Source organism: Serinus canaria, chromosome 13 (assembly GCF_022539315.1).
Source record: "Serinus canaria isolate serCan28SL12 chromosome 13, serCan2020, whole genome shotgun sequence".
Taxonomy (NCBI): Eukaryota; Metazoa; Chordata; class Aves; order Passeriformes; family Fringillidae; genus Serinus; species Serinus canaria.
This window is the reverse complement of record NC_066327.1, coordinates 10,928,733-10,949,316: the sequence shown is the minus strand read 5'-3', so window position 1 is coordinate 10,949,316 and position 20,584 is coordinate 10,928,733. Positions and strand designations below refer to the sequence as shown.

Here is a 20,584-nt window from a genome sequence, read left to right as displayed (position 1 = left end):
AATCATATGGGTCTGAAAACAGAGCAACGTTTATCTGCAGCAGTACAAAAATTGAACGAGAAGATAATCAATATAGTAGCAAACCACAATGGTGAAAAATGGAGACTAAACAGCAATTGTTAGGGAAATCCTGTTGTACTCAGACACACACTACAGACAAAACACATTATGTTGAAGTACAGAGGAAAAGGATCTGTTTGGAGAGTTTATCTTCAACAGTCAGACATTTTGTGAACATTAGCAATAATTAAACACTTCAGTATCTACAAGTGATGATGCAGCAACAGCTCAGACAAACCAGACCATGACAAACAGGTCAGCTGTGATTAAGAAATAAAGGGAAATTATATCCCTGAAATCAAATTAAAAAATCCAGGATCACAGCAGTATGATTACAGCTATGGCATTGCCATGCAGTAGTCATTTACAGCAGTAATTTTCTGTTGGTTTGGGTTTGTAATTTCAGTGGTAAGACAAAATGTGTGCTTTGAAACTCACAAAAGCAATATACAGACAGGAACAGAATTCATGTCCTGAATTCTGATATCCCAACAAATCGGGCAGAAGAAACACACTTTTCACTTTCCTAAATGGATTCCTGGTAATCAGTGAAGACTTTCATAGAATCAATCAATATGTAAAGTTGCTGCTCAAAAGTGTTTAGAACTTGGTACCTAGAGACTTGACAAGTATTTCTGGGCAACAAAAAGGAAACCCGGAGGGCAAGAGTTAATTTAACTCTTGTTGATTTCTACAGAACAGCATTTGAGGGTTTCAGAGTCTTTCCTGTCATAAATAGCCCAGAACTGACCCCAGGATTTGACTGTAGTGTCAGCACAGGGGGACAGTCACTGCCCTTGCTGCCACACTATTGCTGATGCAGGCCAGGTGCCATCAGCTTTCTCATCTGGGCACACCTGGCTCATGTTCAGTTGCTGCTGACCTCCCCAACCAGGCAGCTTCCCAGACACTGCTCCCCCAAGCTGGAGCACTGCTGGGTTGTGACCCAAGTGCAGGACCCAGCACTTCCCTGACTGAACCTCCCAGCACTGTCCCCAGCCCATGGATCCAGCCTGTCCAGATCCCTCTGCAGAGCCTTCCTGCCCTCCAGCAGACCAACCCTTCCACCCAGCTCTGTGTCATCTGCAAATGTACTGGGGGTTCACTCAAGCTCTTTCAAGCACATCAAGAGGATCTGTTTTACAGCTGAGCTTTCCAAGATAACATGTTACACTGTTTATTTTTCTCTCCTTTTTCTGCAAAGATCAGAAATCTATTGCTCTGACATATCATTTTTCAACTACTTGCAGTAAAAAGGGAGATGAAAGGAGTCTTGGGAGAGCTCTACAGTACAGACCAAACCCAGAGCTCCAGGTGTGGGAGCTGGGAGAGCTGTTATCAGTTCTCAGCGTTGAGAGGACAAATGATTTCTGTGGCTTGGTATATCAGCAACACCCATGGCTGAATTACTGTTAGTTTGAACAACTTCCCAGAAACAAGGGGAAGAGTCTGCAGCAACACCAGCCTGGAACACAAAACCCTGTCCCAGCTGGGACCTGCAATGTGCTCTCACACATAGGATGTGCTTATGGGCTTTTCTTCACTTACACTACAGTAAAAAAAATCATGGAGCAGCTGCAATTACCTGAGGAGCACTGTGGCTTCATGCACAGCTTTGCACATCAAGAGATCTGGGCTCAAGTGCTGTGTTTTGGTCATAAATAGAAAGCTTATGTGATCCTAGACCTTAGCTACACGTTTCACATTTACAAGATTTACCCTTCTCTGCTCAGAAGAAACTTAGGACTTCCAAGAGCTGAAGCTTCATAGAATCAGCCAGAATAAATCAGGAGAAGTGTTGGGAAGAATGAGAAGTGTTGGGAAGGCATAATGATTTGACATTACTGATGACTCTGCACTGCTAAGCTATCTCCATGTCTCAAGTGTTACATTTACAAAAATGTTTTAAAAAGACTGAAAGGGGCTAATTAAGTACAAAGATGAATTTGAGACTATTCCAGCAAATTTAGGGTTGCTACCTCACAATATCCAAGGAGTTGAATAAACAAGGGAAGAAACCTGTAACTAATAACTGCTTTTAATTGAAATAGCAAGGCAAAGAACTAGAGCTTAGAACAGACTCCTCTCCAGTTGAAAGCAACTATACAACATGCTACAAAACAGAGCTGCCAATTAGACTTCAAAAAGCAAGGTCCCTTTGCTCAGCCTCCAAGGTTGAGGCTTGAACTGCTCTGGAATTTGAGCTTTTAGCACCAATTTAATCAGCTAGTTTAATCCTCTCCAACAGAGCGGACTTTTCTAAAGGGGAGGAAAATGCAATGACAGATATTTCTATGTGCAAACTTGTTTTGCTTCCAATTTCATGAAAGCTGTGCTGGCAGTTCATTGCTCTGTCATTGCCTTTACTTCCAATAACATTCTTGTTACTTTCAGACTCTGTATTTTCTGGATTTGAGAAAGCTGTTCAGAAGTATCTTCAAAATTAATAGCAATGAAGGCAATTACTGGCAGCTGTCTAATAAACCCAAGATAAGGCTCTTCCTTTGGGTCAAGGGCAAAAGACTGCTGCCTGTAAATATTTACTCTTACATAAATAATTTATATATTTATATAACAGTGTTTTTACAAAGTAAAATGCTGCAGCCTTAAGTATAATCTAAATAGGCACCATTGTTCATATTTCACTTCCAGGCTAACTTTGTACATCTTGGCATTGCAAAACTGAAGGGAAAAAAACTTAAAAAGCTGTGATTACAACATTTTTTTTCTCCTCCCCAGTTTGCACAGGAATGCAGTTACATCACAGCAAAGGTGGGGAGGAGATGATACTGACATACTAGGTGATACTAGATGTTGCAATTGTTATACAATAAACAGAACAAGAACTATTGTTAAGTATAATTACTAAATATGAATAAAGAGGACAACATTGTAATTAACATGATTATAAATGTTAACTCTGATCGTTTTTCTACCTTACTATGAGTTGAAAGCAATTTTATTTTTTTTGGTGCTTCACTTACTCTTTGAGACAAACACCACATAAAATATTTGTAAAAGAATCTGGAAAGAGATGCCTGAGAGGAAACCTGATTTGGAAAAATATAAAATGGATGATTACCATCAAACCAAGCACTTCTGAGGCTCATTCTGTGCTGTCATACATCAGAACAGGAGATCACACAAAAGCCAGTACTGCTAGAGCTGCACAGCCTACAGCAAGTACTCAGGGAGGCAGATAAGAAAGGAGGAAAGGGGAATTTACTTATGCTGAAATGTGAACTGTTGCTACAAAGATAATAAAAGAACAATTTTAACTCCTGCTAGGATTTACATACCTGAGTGACACCATGTTTCCGAGCTCTGCTGGTAAACTGCGGATTTTATTAGAGGACAAGTCCAGATATACCAGATTGTGAAGCTTGGCAATGTCTGAAGGAATACGGGATAAGGAATTGTCACTGAGATGCAAAGCTGTCAAATGGGTCAGTGTCCACAAAGATGAACTTAAGCTTCTCACTTTCCCTGGGGAAGAAAGGTACACGAGAAAACGGGACATTCAAAATCCACAGATATGGCAATAATAGCACATTTCTCAAGTATGTATGGGGCAGAGGAATTTGAAAGGGAGTTTTGCTTGTGGGTTTTTTGTAGGTTTTATTATTACTATTGTATTCAATGTAAATTCCATTAATCACTGATTTTATAGATGAAAAAATTGTCATTGTGTGAGAAATGTAAGATATTGCCAAGGATGCTTGAAGTTTTTTTTCCCAATCCATACTTAAAGGCTTAAACCTCTCTCTTTATCTAGTTCCATGCAAGACAAAACGTATTAACTAGCTGACCATGAATTCATCATTACCAGAAGTGTAAGAAACAGATTTTTTTCCATTATAGTTTATGTCTGAAATGAAAGACAGTGCTTTGGTTCATCCCTTATTTCCGTACATCTTTCAAACCAAAAATCTTTACTCTATGGCATTAATCCAGCCAAGAACAGATAGAAACACTATTTTTAGGGTGACTAAGATGCTTAGTTGAGAACATGGATTTCCATCTGGCATTCAACTAAAAGCTGTATCAACTATTGCCAGATATTTTAAAAAAGGTATGATTTTTTGTATAAACTGAAGTGTGGAAACATGGATTTGTGTGACAGAATCAAGATTTTTACACTGCTGCACGCAAGGAATGTGAGATATCATCAGAAGGTCTCAAAATATTTCTTGTCGCCAAGATTTTTTTCCTCCAGGGGTAAATCCCTTTTCATTTACATAAATCATCTCACTGTACCAAAAGCCTTAGGAGTACTAACACCAGTTTCTCTAAGGCAAAAAGTTAGCTGGAACAACTTTAAAATGCCCACTGTGACTCATGAAGGTTAACAACAGACTGGTTAATATTATACCAACAGACACACTCTGTAATTCCTTTCCTTAAATTATTTTCTCCAAAATAAGAATTCATATTTAGTGCCCAAGGAAGGTTACACTGAGACATGTGCATCTGGGACTCAGTCCTTGGCAGCAAAATGTTTAATAGTGTTATAATTTCCAGTGAACTATAACAAAACAAAGAGCATAAAAAAGCCTGTCATGAAAAAACATGATTTAAATGAGATTAGTTGAAACATTTGTGGCTTTCTGTATTATGTGACCAAGTACTTTGCAAGGAAAGGACAGCGTGAACATTAATGAAACAAAAAACACTGCACATTTTATTCTACAAGGCAAATGCATACACTTCTTAAGGGATTGATGCTCCTCTAATGCTTGTTAAGAAATCTTTTGAAAGGTTTTAAACACAACTGGATAGTTCTTTGCACTTTAAAAGTGAATTAGCACCTCTTCCCCACCCCCAATGCAAACAGGTGACTGTGATCATAGAAAGTCTTGCAGCTGAAAGGATTTCCAATCAACATCCCTGATCCAGGCTCTCCACTCCAGCACCTCCCTTGGCGGGAATCAGTCTATAGTGAGATTACCAGGCATGAAAGGAAAGAGCCATCACTTAATGCACTTCCTATGCAGAGCAGCAGATGTCCAAGAGGATTCCAAACCTAATGCTGATGTATAATGCTGATTCCTGAAGCAGCGTTTAACTGGGTTTCTGCATCTGTAACCTTCAGTAAAGAATGCTATTCACATGGGGAGGCACGTGGTACTGGAAGCAAGGCATAGATTCAGTGAACTGGATGGATAGATTCTTCACAATTTGAAGAACTGTTTGTTTAGTCCTTCTTCCATAAATTTCTCTACTGAACAGTAAATTTTAAATCCCACGTGGCAATTTTTGCAGTGCCTTAAAGAACCTCTGTATCTACACAGAATTACAGCCTAAGTTTTAAATGTCACAAAATTTTTTAATTCTTAAAATATTTACTTGAATTTCATTGTAAACACTTTTTGTAGCAAACTCAGGATTTACTCTACAAATCAAGACACTAGCTTACCAGCTGAAATACAAGCTTATGAATTCTGACCATTATCTTATTTTTCAGAAAAGATTATTGTGGATGTTTTGGTGTTTGTTTTTAACCTTAAGAACCAAGCAAAATTTACAACTGTTTTTAAATAGAAAACTTTTGCTTCATGGATTAATACCTTGTTGTTACACTACCTACAGTAAGAACATACCACTACCGATCAACCCCAGCTTCACCTTTTCTTGTAGAAATTAAATCTTAAATTCATGCTCTCACTCACTTCATCATATCAAAACACAAAGAGTTCACATCCATTTCCTCACTTTGAAAACTATCCTATACATGGAGATTTCCCACTTGCCCCACCTTACCCCTCCCTGTGTTATCCCAGCCCAAGCTCTTCTCTCCGCACGCCCCCCAGCTGGCAGCTGCTATTCCTGCGCTCTGCTGGCTCACTTCAAGGTAGGTAACTCCACCCCAGACTTGTCCAAGCCCACACTACTTGCAGTGAGTTCTTAACTCAGGACCATGCCTCAGTTCCTTACCACTTATTTCCAACTCTGCCCAGTGTGATTTCTTTCCATTGGCTGCTTCCTCTGAGGACATAATTGTGTACATCCTCCGTGGATCAGGTGGATCGTACTTTTCCTTGGGCATTCCTGGTGAAACCAAAAGGCAAGTGATTAACTGAGATATTACACACTGAGAATTCTTTAGAAGGTAATTCTCATTTCAGTTACATTTCATACTAGGCTTTTGTTCCAAATACTTCTCAAAGTTACAGATAATGTGCCAATTTACAAATGTTGCAAAATAGGAAACACTGCTATAAAATAGAAAAACAAAGATTCCTAATACCTCTGCAATGGCAGACAACAGCCTACCCCCCCCAACCTAAAATTCACCAGAATCTGCAAAGCAGTTTAGAAATTGTGTCCCACCACCTTCTATGGCTATGCTGTGTGTCCCTCAAAACCAACATATCCCACTGCAGGCTCTTGTTTCTTTAACAATGAAACTTCAAAAAGGGATGACCATGACCACTGGGATCTCATACCCCTAGAGAACATATTTGCTAATAACTCTGATTACCCATCACTTCCAGGTTTACTGCAACTCTCAGCTTTTCACACAAATCAGTATCAAGAAAAGAATTAAGGTTTCAAAAAGATCCTCAATTCTTTAAATTTGCAAAGTGATAGGTTTTAATCCAACCTTCACTCTACTCTTTGCAATCTGAAAATATTGCACCCAATATAAATATTTCTATCAATTTCTTCAGCCAGGTATTTAATACCAAAATTTAACTTCATTCTTCACATTCTTTTTCACATCACTCCTGGTAACTTTATAAGAATAATTTTTCTAGGTTCTTTTACCATACTCAATCATGCACCATGACAGAGAAGCAAACATTCCTCTCCAACAAACAACAAGCTATAAATCTATTTAAATGAAATAGAGAAATTAAACAATGCTGGCTCAAATAACATTTAAAAACACATTATTATGCAATAATGCAATATTTGGCAATATTATGCCAAAATACATTACAGCAATATTGTAATACTACCTAAATACCCTCAATAAGCAAGCAGCTATACTGGTCAAATTTCTAAGGACATCTTCCTACCAAGTCTTTTAAGGCTTTCTCATTTTTTCATTTCCTGTGACAAACTGAAAAATGTTGTCATTATATAAAAAAAAAAAATCAAAGAATTACTCCTAGTAAATAAGACTATCAACCAGACTTATAATCTGTTTACTGATTTTACTGAAAAATGTTTACTCTGCATGTTAAACAAAAGAAATCCACCAAAACCTTTCTGATAATTATGCATCTTAATTAAAATAAAGCTTTTAGGTATCACATGCTTACTTTAATATAACAGCTCTTTTACTAAGTCACACTCCTCCTTCCCTTTCCCACTCCCACTACTGGTCAAAACCAGATTTCTGCAGTGAAAAGAAATTCCCCTTTAAGAAGTGAATTGTGGGTAAAAGGATCAGATTATAAATAGCAGCTGGGTGAGGCTCCTTCCAGAGTGAAGGCATTTGAGTACCCAGGGTGTGGGAATTGCTAAGTGTAACACTTTTTTCATCAAACTTCACTAATTAAACAAGAGGAGAGTGGATTACAATCTCCAGAAAGGTAAAAGCCTAACTTCTTCCCCCAGTAAATATGCAACTGGTGCAAAAATATATATCAGAGTAATGTACTGAAATTTCTACATACAATTATATATAATTCACAAAGACCAAGTAGGAATGCTCCAGCTTGTCAGGAAACATTTACCTTAGTCAGACATTTACTGCTTTCTCTTCCTGCTGCTCCCTGAATTAATAAATATGTTCCAATTTTCTGAGAAGCAGGTATAGCAAAGACAGAAATCTCATTCAGTACAGAAACACGAACGTTCCCCAGAGCACACTCAATCACATGCACTAATTAACAGCTTTGCTGGTACCAGCAGTGTATCACTGCTCACTGCTAGGAGAGGATGACATACTTTTCCAGTGGGTTTTGTTAATGTACACTAAAACAATTAGAGATTTAAGAATTTGGGGGTTTAACACTGGATCCTGATGATCCTGCATTCCCAGTCACTCCATCTCAATAAAGTCACCCTCCCTCTCTATAATAAAGTTCCTGCTCTTCATGGTTTTCCCTCTCTCACTGCTGCACTTCTCAGAGGATGAGTCCCTGCTGTTTAGGATTACCAGGTGCCAAAAAAGCAGCAAATGCCTGAGAGCCTCCTGGCTGAAGTAGCTACTGCTGCCCAAGAGCACCACTGCCACCATGCACATCCAGGATACTGTCACACCAGGCATTAGAACATCTTCATCTATCACCCAGAACTCAAAATTTCTCAGGAACTGACAGGAAGGCTAATTTTGGATAGTATATCACAGTACAGCATAAAATACAAGCACAACACCTTCAATTGCATTTCAAAACTTCACAGCACGGAGTAGTTCAAGAAAATCAGTCTCTTTTACTGTCTCCTTTCTCCACCTCCCCAAATCCAAATTTAGCACCTGCTAAGCTGCTACAGTAAAACATAAAAGCTAAGGTAAATATCAGATTAAGTGACAGAGTTTTGTCAGACTAAAGTAATTTTTAGTAACACCCATAAAACAGTGTTGAATATCCTTAGAACCATTGATAACTGCAGCTCTTAACAATCATCATGGTAATTTTCAAAAAAGCTTATCCCACCTGTAATTTTCACTTACACCAGTACAGATGGCGAAACACCATTAACAAAGTAAGAAGTAACAAGACAATTGGATAATATTTTCCATTTGTTGATGCAGTGCAGTATTACTTGCCAAATAAATTACTTCTCAACTGCTGAAAAGTAGCAGGATAGAAAGCAATCTATTAAGTTGCTCAAAGATTTCATAAGAAAACAATAGCACATATGAGAGACTTTTTTTCCCCTTTCTCTCTCCAAACCCTCAACTGGAAGCTCACCCCAGACCATTCTTTTGTAACCTTGTGCCTTTAACCCTGAAGCTCTTTTCCATGCAATCCCAAGTTTCACTTACAAATGGGTTCCAATGACCTACCCCACAAATATAAACGTTTCTTAAATTGACTGGTCTGTTTTGAATTCAAAGTTAATTTAGGATCTTCCACACCCTCTACCACTTGCACTGTGGTTTTACAATGCATGAAGCAGAACTAAGCTGGTCCTGCTGCAGTTCCTCCTCCCCAGGACCCTGTATTTCCACTTCACTCTTGCATCAGCACCGACTTTTGTCTGATAACAAAGGAGCTGGTGAAGAGAATTAAACTGGCTAGGGGGGAAGAGGAAAAAGAAATATATTTGAGGGAGACTAGATTTCTGTGTTATTATTCCTGTATAGCAGGAATGCATGTGTGGATTTGCAGCTGCTGAAATCAGGACATCATCCTAATGGCACTTCTGGCCACACTGACACAAAATCTCTTCTTCCATAGCAGGAAGCAAACTCTTGCTTCCAGCTACCCTCACCCAGTTAAACAGTAACACTGAACAAAGTCTGAAATGCTAACTGAAGGCAAAGTACATTGCATTTTAGATAACTTAAGGCTGCAGCAGGTCTAGCAATGTATAGGCTGATCAGATGTGTTAAGCAGTATTGAAAGGGTTAATTTCTACTGTTGAGCCTTATTAGAATTAACAGGAATTTCTGCTTTTAACTCCAAACAGTGACCATCTTCAAAGGGAACAGAAGTACCTCTAAAAGATAACTACTGTACTTTGGAAAAAAATCTTTAAGATAATTTCATAGTGCTATATTTCAGTTTTATTATAAAACTGCAGATTTGCCCTTTCCTACTCAAAGACTCACTATCCCTTGTTTAGAAGTGCTTTTCCAACATGAATCAAGCTTGCTGCTTTCCCTGTCCTCTCTCTGGTGGTGCTTTACTCAGCAAGTCATGAATTTCTATGGGAACTTAATTACATTTCAGCTTGAAGTACAGGCAAATAACACTGTCCCTGGCCAGGATGACAAGGTGCAACATCTGGCACGTCCTCACAGAAGAGCCCCAGCAGCTTGAACAGGGTTTATGATAAAGGTCAGTCCCTGCAGAATTTTACACACTCGACTTGATGAGTTGAGTCAATGACTGAATTTATCCTCAGCCTGTTCCATGCCTGGGCAGCAAACTCGAGAGTGATGTCAATACTGAAAACTGATGGAAAAATATTCATGGGCAAGATACCCTGATGAGGAAAGGAAACAAATACCTAATATATCCAAGCTAAACCCCAAGTGCCCTGCGAAGTACATTTAATGTATTTCAGCTAAATTTTTATTTAAAATTATTTGGCATCACCCCACCCATCTAAGACATAAAACAAGAGAATTGGATAGTTTTTTTGTATCCTGATACTGTTCCTACAAAGCCTCCTAAATTTCATGCTATCTTATTTTTATAAATGTCTTATTCAAAACATTCTAAACTGAAACTTTGTTCTTTTAAAAAATAAATCTTAATATATGCCTGTGGTTTTTGTATTTCCCAACTACTAGCAGGTATACACCATAATAGAGAAGAATACTTGCATTCTGCTAAGAAACATAACTTGCTACATAATGCATACTTTGTTGCAATACAGTATACAATATCTATTTATGTTACACACAGTTAATACATGTATTTTATACAGAATGTATTTTTCTACAATGTATTCTAACACGAAATATATCAGCAAAATATATTTTGCTACAATACACAAGCAGATAAACCAAAGTTCAGGAAAACAGGGGTGAGCCATTACTCAAGAGAAAAAGAAAAAATCCAAAATAATTATATCTGCCTCAGAATTGAGAAATCCATACAACAGCATATTAGAACTAAAATCACAAATATTCTGAGGCTGAATAAACAGAAATTTAAGGACTTGCATATCTATTGAAATAAAACCTTACATTTAACTTTGTAGGCAAGAACCAGATCCCTCTATTGAAATATATACAAAGAAAACACCAGTGTTGCAAGAAACCACATATTTATTTTTTCCCTAGTAGTATGCTACTTCAAGGCAAATATCAAGTCTGTTGTGTAAACACCTATTACTTGTGGACTAGTACAAGCACTCTTGGCATTTTATTTGAAAAAAGCTGTTCAAGCAATTTCTTTTTTTTTACAGTAAGTATTTGGTATTGAAAAAATAATGCTAGGAAAAATCTGATTGGGAAATCAGCTAAAGGCCAACACCTGAATTTTTCAGAACACATGCTCTAAGTTAAAAATTTCCTTTTGCCTAGTGTGGGGAGGGATGGCATGTATTACCAGCTGTGGGCACAGGCAGAACTGCAGCAGCACAAGGACAACTCCCCCCTCTCAAGAGACTCAACTATAACATGTGGGAAGGTGTCAAGATCCCTTGAACCCAATTTATAGCTTAATGTTGGAATAATCTAAATTAAAATTATAAGAAAAGCTGTTGAGTCAACATGAAGTCAATTGATTCATTCCAAGTACTTTTTCACTCCCTAAGATCACATTTTAGTGGCTGTTAGCATATTAAGATTTAATGGCTTCATCAGGGATATATTGCTTCTCCATCCTATTTTCAGGACTTCTAAAACTGTAATTTTACATGACTGCCAATACAAACCCACAAGTTACCCTGCCTCTTTTTCAGACTTAAGATAATGCTGTGGGATGTGAACATGCATGTGAGCATGTGTAATAAATACAAGATACTGATTAAGTCAATATCCTTTAATTCATGTAAGTGTATCTGGAATATTATTAACCAGATGAGTTATTTGAATTTGCATATATAAGTTCTACTAGAGAAAACTCAGAAGCTGACAAATGCTTTAATATTCTTTTAAAAATCTATAAAGCTGTTAAAGTTCAGCAAACCCGTTAATCTAGCCAAAGCTGACTAAAATGAAACATAACCCTCCTGAAACCCAAGCAAAGCATCCTGGTTCAGATAAACTGGGCCATAAATGTCAAAGGATTTACTTGCTGTCTTCAAATCAGGAAGACTCCATTAGACTAGAGAGCACTAACTAGAACAGGCTTTAAATTTTGTTAAGTTCAAAACTCAGTGATTTTATATTTTTAAGAAGAGCATATTAAATTTTGACCTGCAGGTATTTCAAATTTAATTAAGGTTCCTTTGTCCTTCATAACTACTTGTTTATGGAAATGCAAACTGGCTGGCTCCAGCTGACAGTGGCAGGCATAGGGAGGATGTAATTTTTCTAACTTCTACTTTTTCTACCCAACCCCTGCCTATAACAATTTCCCACAGATAAGCAATGTGCAGCCCCATGTTTTAATGGTGTGCATGTAATCCTCTAAACCTTGCACAGTGTGAAAAACTTGTTTACCACCATTTCACTAATGCAAAGAAGCAATTGCCACTTCCACGTTCAGCTGCTACAAAAACTAGTTTAGGCTCAGAAGAGAAATCTAAAATGGTCAGAGTAAAAAAGGCACAACTGAGGACAGAGCTCCTTGACTCCTCCATCTTCTAGACAGACCTCCAAGACAAACCTGTTCTATCAGAATCATGATAAAAAAACCTCAAATTCCCACCCCCTCCCCTGCACAACATATAATCACTAGAAATCCATATCCAAATGTTCTCAGTGTTGCAAACATGGTCCAGATGATTAGAATAGTTCTTAATGATCAGAAATTGTATCTAATTATGACTCTAGTAAAAGGCTGCTGTATACAAAACAAACACTAACACAAAACCAAATTGCAAAGCAAAGCCTGACCTTAACTGGTACCCCTGGAACCACATTGCCTAGTTAATGAGTACTACACAGCATTCAGCTTTTTGCACATTCTGTTAGTGTGTTCTGAAAAGCCAATATATTTAAGAGATGTCAGGTTCGCTAATTACTTTAAGAATTTAAATAAATTGAATTGCATTGCATTACAGAACTGTGTACTGTACAAGTCAGATGGAACCTAAAGGACAGATTTAAAAAGGAAGAGCTGTGTTGTAAAACATTTAGCTTCAGGTTTTATAAAGGCAGAAAGACCAAGGCTTAAAAGCTTCACCTACAAATGTCTCTTGAAAGCTGAGAATAGCCTTACACTCCAAAACATTAATATAATACCAACTCCCACTCCACTGGTTGTATCCAATCTTATTTGACAATTTAGTTATGATTCTTCACTATACATGGAACACTGATTCTTGTTTAGGGGACCTACTGCAAAATTTCTCATCTTGGTCCAACTCAGTAAGCTATTCTAAACACTGGCACATGCACCAACATGTTCCTTACCACATTTTCCTTTATGTGCCTGCAGAATGCTTACTGCATTTCTGTTGTTCCATGGGGGAAAACCAGAAATCACCACACAAAACACTTAGTCTTACAACAGAACTAAGGAGTAGTAGAGTTACTTTAAGTTTGGACATGAGCTCATTTTCAGCATTCCTGCTATAGAACTGAACTAGAGCTTGATAAGAGAGGTCAGTGTCTAAATTCAAAAATCTCTGCCTTCCTAGAACACAATTTCAAGATACCTAAATGCTTGTTAGTATTAGTGTTGCTAAACTAAGTGAAGGTCAGGATGTTACAGAAGTCATTGCACATTGCTGTACCCATCTAGCCACATCCTGACAGCAACTAAATTATTCACAGATTGGTTTTACTTCAAATTTAACCAACAAGCCTAAAACTGTTTTTCCACAACCGCGCTCTTGTGCAAAAAGCCAACTCAAGACTTCTTTCCTGTCCCCATGTTCCACTGCATCACCTTTCTCAGTTGTGTTGATGTAGCTGTTTGAGAGACAATACTGAAAACCAAGAATGATACTCAGCTAAGAAAGTGGGGCTTCGAGGTTGTGGGGGTTGGGGTTTTTTTAATAATCAAGTATCACTGCTCAGCCACATCACTGGCTGGTTTTAAGCACTACTCTGGCAATGCTTATACTGACATGGATGATGAGCAACCAAAGTAGCAGCTTTCCAAATTCTGCCACTAGTAAGAAATCCTGACCTACTAAACCAGAAGAAATCATGAGGTGATCTAGTCCACTGCTCCCTATACAGAAAGCACCTATGCCATGACTGGCCATTGCAAATCTCCAGAGGTGGATCTCTCATGCTTCTCATCAAAACAGGATTCCTTAGTAGTTATAATTATTCTTCACCCTTATTAGTTGCTCCTAAAAAGCTCCCATTCCTGAAAGTACTCTGCAGATGAATTGTGACAAATGCTGCACTGAAACTCCTCTTAATCCATAGGACCTTTGCTTTGTCAAACAAAGCTCCTCTGTTGGGTGAGCAACTGTTTAAGCTTCTTTAAAACAACATTTAAAAGTATTAATGATCAGAGCGTGGCATAAAATTCTCCATTCCTTTTTACACTCAGCCATTATGAAGCCATTTCCTTGCTCTGACAGGTGACACACATCAGATGGCACACGGCCAACCCGGTGGTGTTTTAGTTTAGTTTCAAGCCTTCTGTCTTTGTAGGTGTTGGCTAAACGTGGCCTTTGTTGCAAAAATCACATGGAAGATCTGTCTCTGAAGCAAATTTTTTTCTGATCCCTGACTTTGCAAATTGATATATGCAGAGAGATAGTTTTGTGGAGAGGCATTTAAGTCAGATCAATGTGCAGGATCCACATCTCACCCATCAATACACTCCAAAATAGCTTAAGCAATAAAGCTGCATATTATTTGTAACATGCAGGATGTGATATTTTTGTATATTCCTGGTCTCCTAACCATGGCAAGATGCTGCACCTTCATGACAGGATCCATCACTCAAATTGCTTCAGCATGTTCTGGAAAACCCCAGTCTTCCAACTGAAACTGCTGCCTTGCTAAAGAAAGGGGGAAGCTCAAAGGATGCTTTGGAGATACTGGCATCATAAAATGGAACAAAATCTTTAGGAAGGTCTTCAGGTAGGGAGCCCCTTTACTTGCAGAATAAAGGCTGCATACCAGGAACATGAACTAAGATGCACAAGAGAGCCATCCAAATGCCCAGGCTGCGATCACAATGTCGAGTTGGCAGCCTCCATAGAACAACTAACAGCATTCCCAGTCTAAAAAAATCGGAAGTCAAATCAATCTCTTCCTGCAGATCTCCATTGCAGCATAAACTGGAATCCTAACAGCAAGTATTTTAGTTCTAAAATAAACAACTGTATATATTTACTGCTCCTAGTCCCTCCTTGATTTATACACTAGAAAAAAGGCCTCCAAGGCATTAATGAAAGGATTCATGTTGCAGTCTTACAAAAGGAAAAACTGAGTTGTTGCCAATCTTTTTTTTTAAACAAGCACCATCTTGGAAGTGCAATTAGCAGCTAAAAGTACACGTTAAGCATTTAAACAGCTTTTTCTTTGGGACCTGCCTAAGCATTTGTAAACTCTCAAAGATGTCAGCTGCAGAAATTGCTCCCTGTAGAAACTGAGAGTGCAGGTCCCCAAGCTTATGCCAAGACTCCCTTGTTGAGTGGACTTGTACAGCCCAATTTCAATGTAAGAACATAAATTATGTCACTTAACACAATGCTAATAATCTTGCAGGCTATTGTACAATAATCACACTTCCAAGTGTGAAGCACCAACACTTTAGAAGGAACAAAACAGATGAAACCCTGCAGTGACTCAGCTTGAGCAATTTATGCACAAAGCTTTCAAAATTACACCATGGAGAAGGCTAAATTTAGACTGGAATCAGTAATGTCAGTGTTTTGACATGGGAAGTAGTGTAAAACCTCAATATATGGATTGAAAACCCCAGATACTTTGTATGCAACTGGCCATGGCTCAACCTCTGCCTCATGCAACTAGAACGAAAATCTGGTGGTTGGGTCTGTGGAGAATACTCTTGTGGTGTTTTAAGGTCACTGGCAGCTTTTTAAAGCCCAATGTACACAACTGTAATCTTTCAATACCACATACACTTCCTGAAAATAGAAATAAGTGTCAATTCTTGTACATCCCTTCAAGTCTGAAGACTGAAGGCTTCCTCGTTCCTAAAGATTTCTGTGTAGCATCTTTGCCTAATGTGGCCCTGTTTGAGACTGGGATATAATGCTCAGACTGCACATCCAAAAGTGTACAGTCAAAAGGACATGACAGAAACAGATAATAATTTAAAATTCACCAGTCTGTTAGCAAACAGAACCAGGGCCTCTGCAACAGGGACTGCACAAGTGGATGGAAGAATTCTGGTCCACCACATGGACTCCTGGCACAGTGGTGAGCCAAACAGCATGGCACAGTGTGCTATGAACACTAATATTTAAGTTTTTTTGGCAACAGATTAACAGAACCATTTCTTTATACAGCCACGTTTTCAAATATGGATACTTTTGTTCATATGTTGGGAAAGAATTTTTAGTTTGCTTGGTCTTGGAACCATTTTGAAGACAGTGGTTTCCTTCACAAACATTGCACGTGGTTAAAAGAACGTCTGCCTAGTATCTAGTACAGCCCTATCTCGAAAAGGTACCATGCTCATTTAATTTGTGACCCTTCATAAGGTGTTTTCAAGTCTTCATGTATAAAATGTCAGATATTTACCTGCCCCTGCAGTATTACAGTTTCATCTACCTTTATATTTCAATTCTTCCTCTAAAACTCAAGCACAGTAAACAGCCTGAACATGTGACTGTATTCAGAGTTCAACTTCAGAATGCAAGCAGAAAACAGATGCTTGGTAGGATCCTTTTCAAACATGGGCAGATCCAAGCGATTCAGGTGAAAAGTGAACAAAGAGTTAATCCAAATGCGAAGGGCTCCATTTCAGTAATAGCATGAATAAACCCCCACAGAAGGCTCCATTGCTAGCAGCAAACTCCACAGAGTCCAGATGAACCAGCAGGAAGAACAGAGGGCGGATAATCCTGTAAAATTACCCCAGTGGAAATGTTGATAAATTCCCAATTACGAGACCTGCTCTAGAATGAAAAGAAATGCAAGATACAATACAATTACCAGTCAACACTTGCACATCTTTGTATTTAAGCCAGACAAATACCACAGGTATTTCTTAATCCCTTGGATTTTGAATTAGTTACCCACTGTGCCGAAATCTAGATTGTGAAAATAAGCCCCAGAAATCAAATGAAAAAAAAGGCAATCTGCAACTCCAGTTACAAAGCAAATACCCATCCATGAATTCCTATTTCCAGTGATACAATCTTCTATGCGTTTGTAGAAACACAGATGGCTGTATTAAAAACAAACAAACAAAAAAACAAAACAAAAAAAAAACAGAACAAAAAAAAAAACCAGAACCTTTAGCTTACTGAATTTGTTTTGAATATAGTTCTCACATTACACAAAGGAAAGCAGTAAAGAATCAGGTTAGAGAAGACCTCCAAGATCATCAAGTCCAACCTAGGACTACAACCTAGTAGGTTTCATATGAATTTTAATGTTCGTGGAAAAAATGCTGATAAAATACATGTTCACCATAGATACCAAGACACAGACATGTGCATTAGATATCCCCTTTTCTAAAGCCTTGTCTGATCCCAGGCTTATGGCTCTCCATAAAATTCTGGAGGAGGAAAAGCTGTCCGGCGAGCCCCAAGACGGACCGGGGGGTGCGGAAACTGCCCACCGCCCGCTCCCCCGCACGATGTGGTTCGGCGAGCAGCCCAGGAGCTCATTCCCCGTGCCCCAGCCGAGGCAATGACCCCGCTCGGGCCCCGGCCGATTACGGACGGACAGTCAGGCCGCCGCGATCCCGATCCCAGCCCCGGCGCCACCGCACCCCGCCCCAATTCCCTCTGTTTATCCCTGCATGCGCCTGTCCCGCGGCCGCGCGCGCCCGCCCCCCGCGCCTCCCCATTGGCCGCCGCCGCTGTCACTCGTGATCCCCGCGGCCCCTCATTGGCCGCCGCCGCTGCCACTCAGGGCCCCCGCCCGCCCCGCCGCTCCCTCCGCCGGAACGAGCGAGCGGCGCTCCGGCCCCGGCGCCAGCGCGGCCGCGGCTCCCGCTGCCGGCGGGGCGGGGAGGGACGGAGGGCGGGCGGCTGCCGCGGCTCCTTCCGGAGCAGGCGAAGCTCTCCGCTGACAGGCAGCGCTGCCGCCCCTCGGTGCGCGCCCAGCCAGGCGGATCGGCCTCCGGGGAGGCAGCGGCGCGGGGCGCCGTGCGTGAGGGTGGACGGGCAGTTCCCCCGATTGATGTCATTTCCCTCGGCCTTTTGTTAAATTATTTTAAACTCAATTGCACGGTGAGGGGAAAAAAAAGCCCAACAAAAACAACAAAACCTACCAGCAGCAATAATAATAACAACAACAACAAAAACAAAAAAACAACTTCAGGCTTCCAGATGCCATTATACTAATTTCCCTTAATTGCCTCTCCGATGCAAACACAGCCGGGCTCCTGCGCGGCGCCGCCCGGCCCGGCTCTCTCCCAGTCTCCTTCCCTGCCTCCCGCTCGCCGGTGGGCGCTCGCGGGGCTCGGCCCGGGGGTGCGGAGCCCCCTCCCCGCCGCCCCCGCTTCGAAAGCCGCCGTTCCCCGCCGCCTCCCCGGCCGCGGAGCCTCCTCCGGGCGTCCTCGCAGCAGCGACTGCCCAGGCCCAGCACGCCCCCCCCCCCCGACCCCCGCCACGTCCAGAGCGGCCTCGGGCCCCCCTGACACCCCTACATGACGCGGCGCGGGGGCTTCTCCACGCCGAGCCCGGGGGTCCCCCCTCGCCGCGGTACCGCCGGAGCCCCCCCTCAGCGCACTCCTCCCGCAGCGCTGCCCCCCCACCCCCCGGGCAGAGCCCCCCGCTCCGGGCCGGGCGCCGGGGCCGCCCCTACCTGTGGCTGCAGCATCCCCGTCCCCCCGCCGCCCTCGCTCCGCCGCCTGCCTGGCTCTTTGTTTCCTGCCGCGGGCCGGACGGGAGAGCGGCTCCCCCCCGCCTCCTCCTCACACTCATTGAAAGCAAACAAGCATCATGGCGGCGCTGGCGGCGGCGGCGGCTGCGGGCGGGCCGGCCCCCCTCCTCCGCCTCCTCCTCCTCCTTCCTCTCCTCCTCCTCCTCTCCGCTCCGCTCTCCGCCCCACCTGCCCAGGCCGCCCGCACTGCGCGCACGCTCCGCGGCCGCGGAGGGAGGCCGGGGAGGGGGCGGCAGGGCCGGGGGGGCCGCGGGGGGATGCGGAGGGAGGAGTTTGGAGCGCGTTTGGGGGTACGGCCGCAGGAAAAGTGGGTGAAAGTAACGAGTGGGCTGCGGAGTGAGGCTCTGTGCCAGTGGTGCATGGCAGGGAGTGGGCTCCCAGCAGGCGCCCGAGGAAGGCGAATGGGAATAGTCACTTGTTTGGAAAAGAACTTTTAAATTCTTCTGCAGAAGCCCAAGTGGGGAACTCAGCCTTGAAGTGGATGAGCTCAGACACGGTGCGGGTGATAGGCCAGACGCTTTTTAGGAAAGACAACATGTCTTCTATGTTTGTGTTTTTAATGGGAAGCCAGTGCCTTGGATCCTTCACTGGGACACACTCAGGAACAATGTTTACTGTGAAATGTCCCCCAGAGTCGCCAGCAACACCTTTTTGAAACTCATGTTGTGGCTCACGTAATTTTCTCCATGAACGGATTATTGGATGGAAACCAAGATATTTAGAAAAATAAAGTACGTTCTCATTAAGTGTTATTATTACTGTCCCTGCACAACAAGACTTTATGATGAGAGATGCCAAGTGAAATTATGGTGGGGAAGTGCCATCCATGGTGTAATACTAGCAAAATGCCTAAATAATTACTTCCAAATTAAGGATTTCGACAGTTTTTCAGAGAGTTAAAATGCTGAATAATTGATGATGCTGTGGCAAATGATCACTTGGTACACACCACTTCATCCAAAGGAATAGTGAAGACAAAGACATTGTCCCAGATACCCAGAACTGTCCCAGAACTGTGTTTATGATCTGGGAAAGCTGAATAGGAATTGAGGCCTCCATTTAGGTATAAGTGGATATGTAGCTGGAAATAAATGTCACTCACACTGTTGTGCAGCGAGGCATTCTCTTTTAACTCGGTGTGAAAGAGGAGGGTACCAGGTCCAGCTTCTGAGGAGCACCATCCCCATCCATGGAGTCCAGTGCTTTGGGAAACATGACCCTGGCATGCTGCTGACCAAACCTGCTCACAGAACCTCTTCCATGGAGAGGCTGACACTCGGTTGGAAATAATCCTGCTATACTTCAGATTTCTGTTAGCCTTATCATATCATATATCTGAAATGCTCTTGGATGATAAACTATCTCCTCTCCGCATGGTGCAGTCCTGTGCTAAGATATCCGAGCCTGCTCCATTACGGATGCGCACGGGCTCCGGCAGAATGCTGTATCTGCTTCCCCGTGCTGGCTGCCTCTGGAGAGCTGACAGTCATTCACAACTGACTCGAGTAGCTCTGCACTGCATGTCTTTTCTTTCTGATAAGCAGCTGTCCTGCACATTCTTCAGTTAATACTTTCTGGGTCAGATATGGCCTCAATAGACTATATCATTTTGCCCAGAGCTAATTCTCCAAAAGCAGTAGGAAAGTCTTTGAATACATTGCAGGATTTTCCAGGAATTGCTGCTCAGCAAAGAAAATTCAGTTGATCATAAGTCTCTCGAAAAGTGCTTGCAGGGAACCTTCATTCCTCAGGGATGGATGCTGGGGTAATAGTACATTAAACATGGAA

General features: G+C 41.5%; 2 protein-coding genes across 4 annotated transcripts in view; one reads left to right on the top strand and one right to left on the bottom strand.

The window, feature by feature from the left end:
* Positions 1–18,907, bottom strand: part of CNOT6 (CCR4-NOT transcription complex subunit 6) — a 30,980-nt gene extending 12,073 nt beyond the window's left edge. For 2 of the 3 annotated variants that reach the window (XM_030229139.2, XM_030229140.2), the window contains exons 1-3: positions 18,719–18,907; positions 5,995–6,108; positions 3,360–3,546 (exon numbers count right to left, since the gene is read on the bottom strand). In XM_030229139.2, coding sequence (XP_030084999.2) covers positions 3,360–3,546; positions 5,995–6,106 — 299 coding nt within the window. In that variant the 5' untranslated portion in view covers positions 6,107–6,108; positions 18,719–18,907. Of the gene's footprint in view, positions 1–3,359; positions 3,547–5,994; positions 6,109–16,480; positions 16,755–18,718 lie in introns of those variants that run through there. The other variant, XM_050979676.1, reaches the window with a different exon arrangement.
* Positions 17,597–19,111, top strand: LOC127060135 (uncharacterized). Its single transcript, XM_050979864.1, has 2 exons — positions 17,597–18,057; positions 18,289–19,111. Exons 1-2 carry the CDS (start codon positions 17,597–17,599, stop codon positions 19,109–19,111), a joined length of 1,284 nt encoding a protein of 427 aa, XP_050835821.1.
* The last annotated feature ends 1,473 nt before the right edge of the window (positions 19,112–20,584 follow it).

Excerpts from the sequence above, each read along its gene's own strand:
- LOC127060135 (XM_050979864.1), top strand. The coding sequence starts at position 17,597 with ATGACCCCGCTCGGGCCCCGGCCGATTACGGACGGACAGTCAGGCCGC. Across the intron at positions 18,058-18,288 it reads AGGCAGCGGCGCGGGGCGCC|CCGGGCTCCTGCGCGGCGCC; the intron begins GTGCGTGAGGGT and ends ATGCAAACACAG.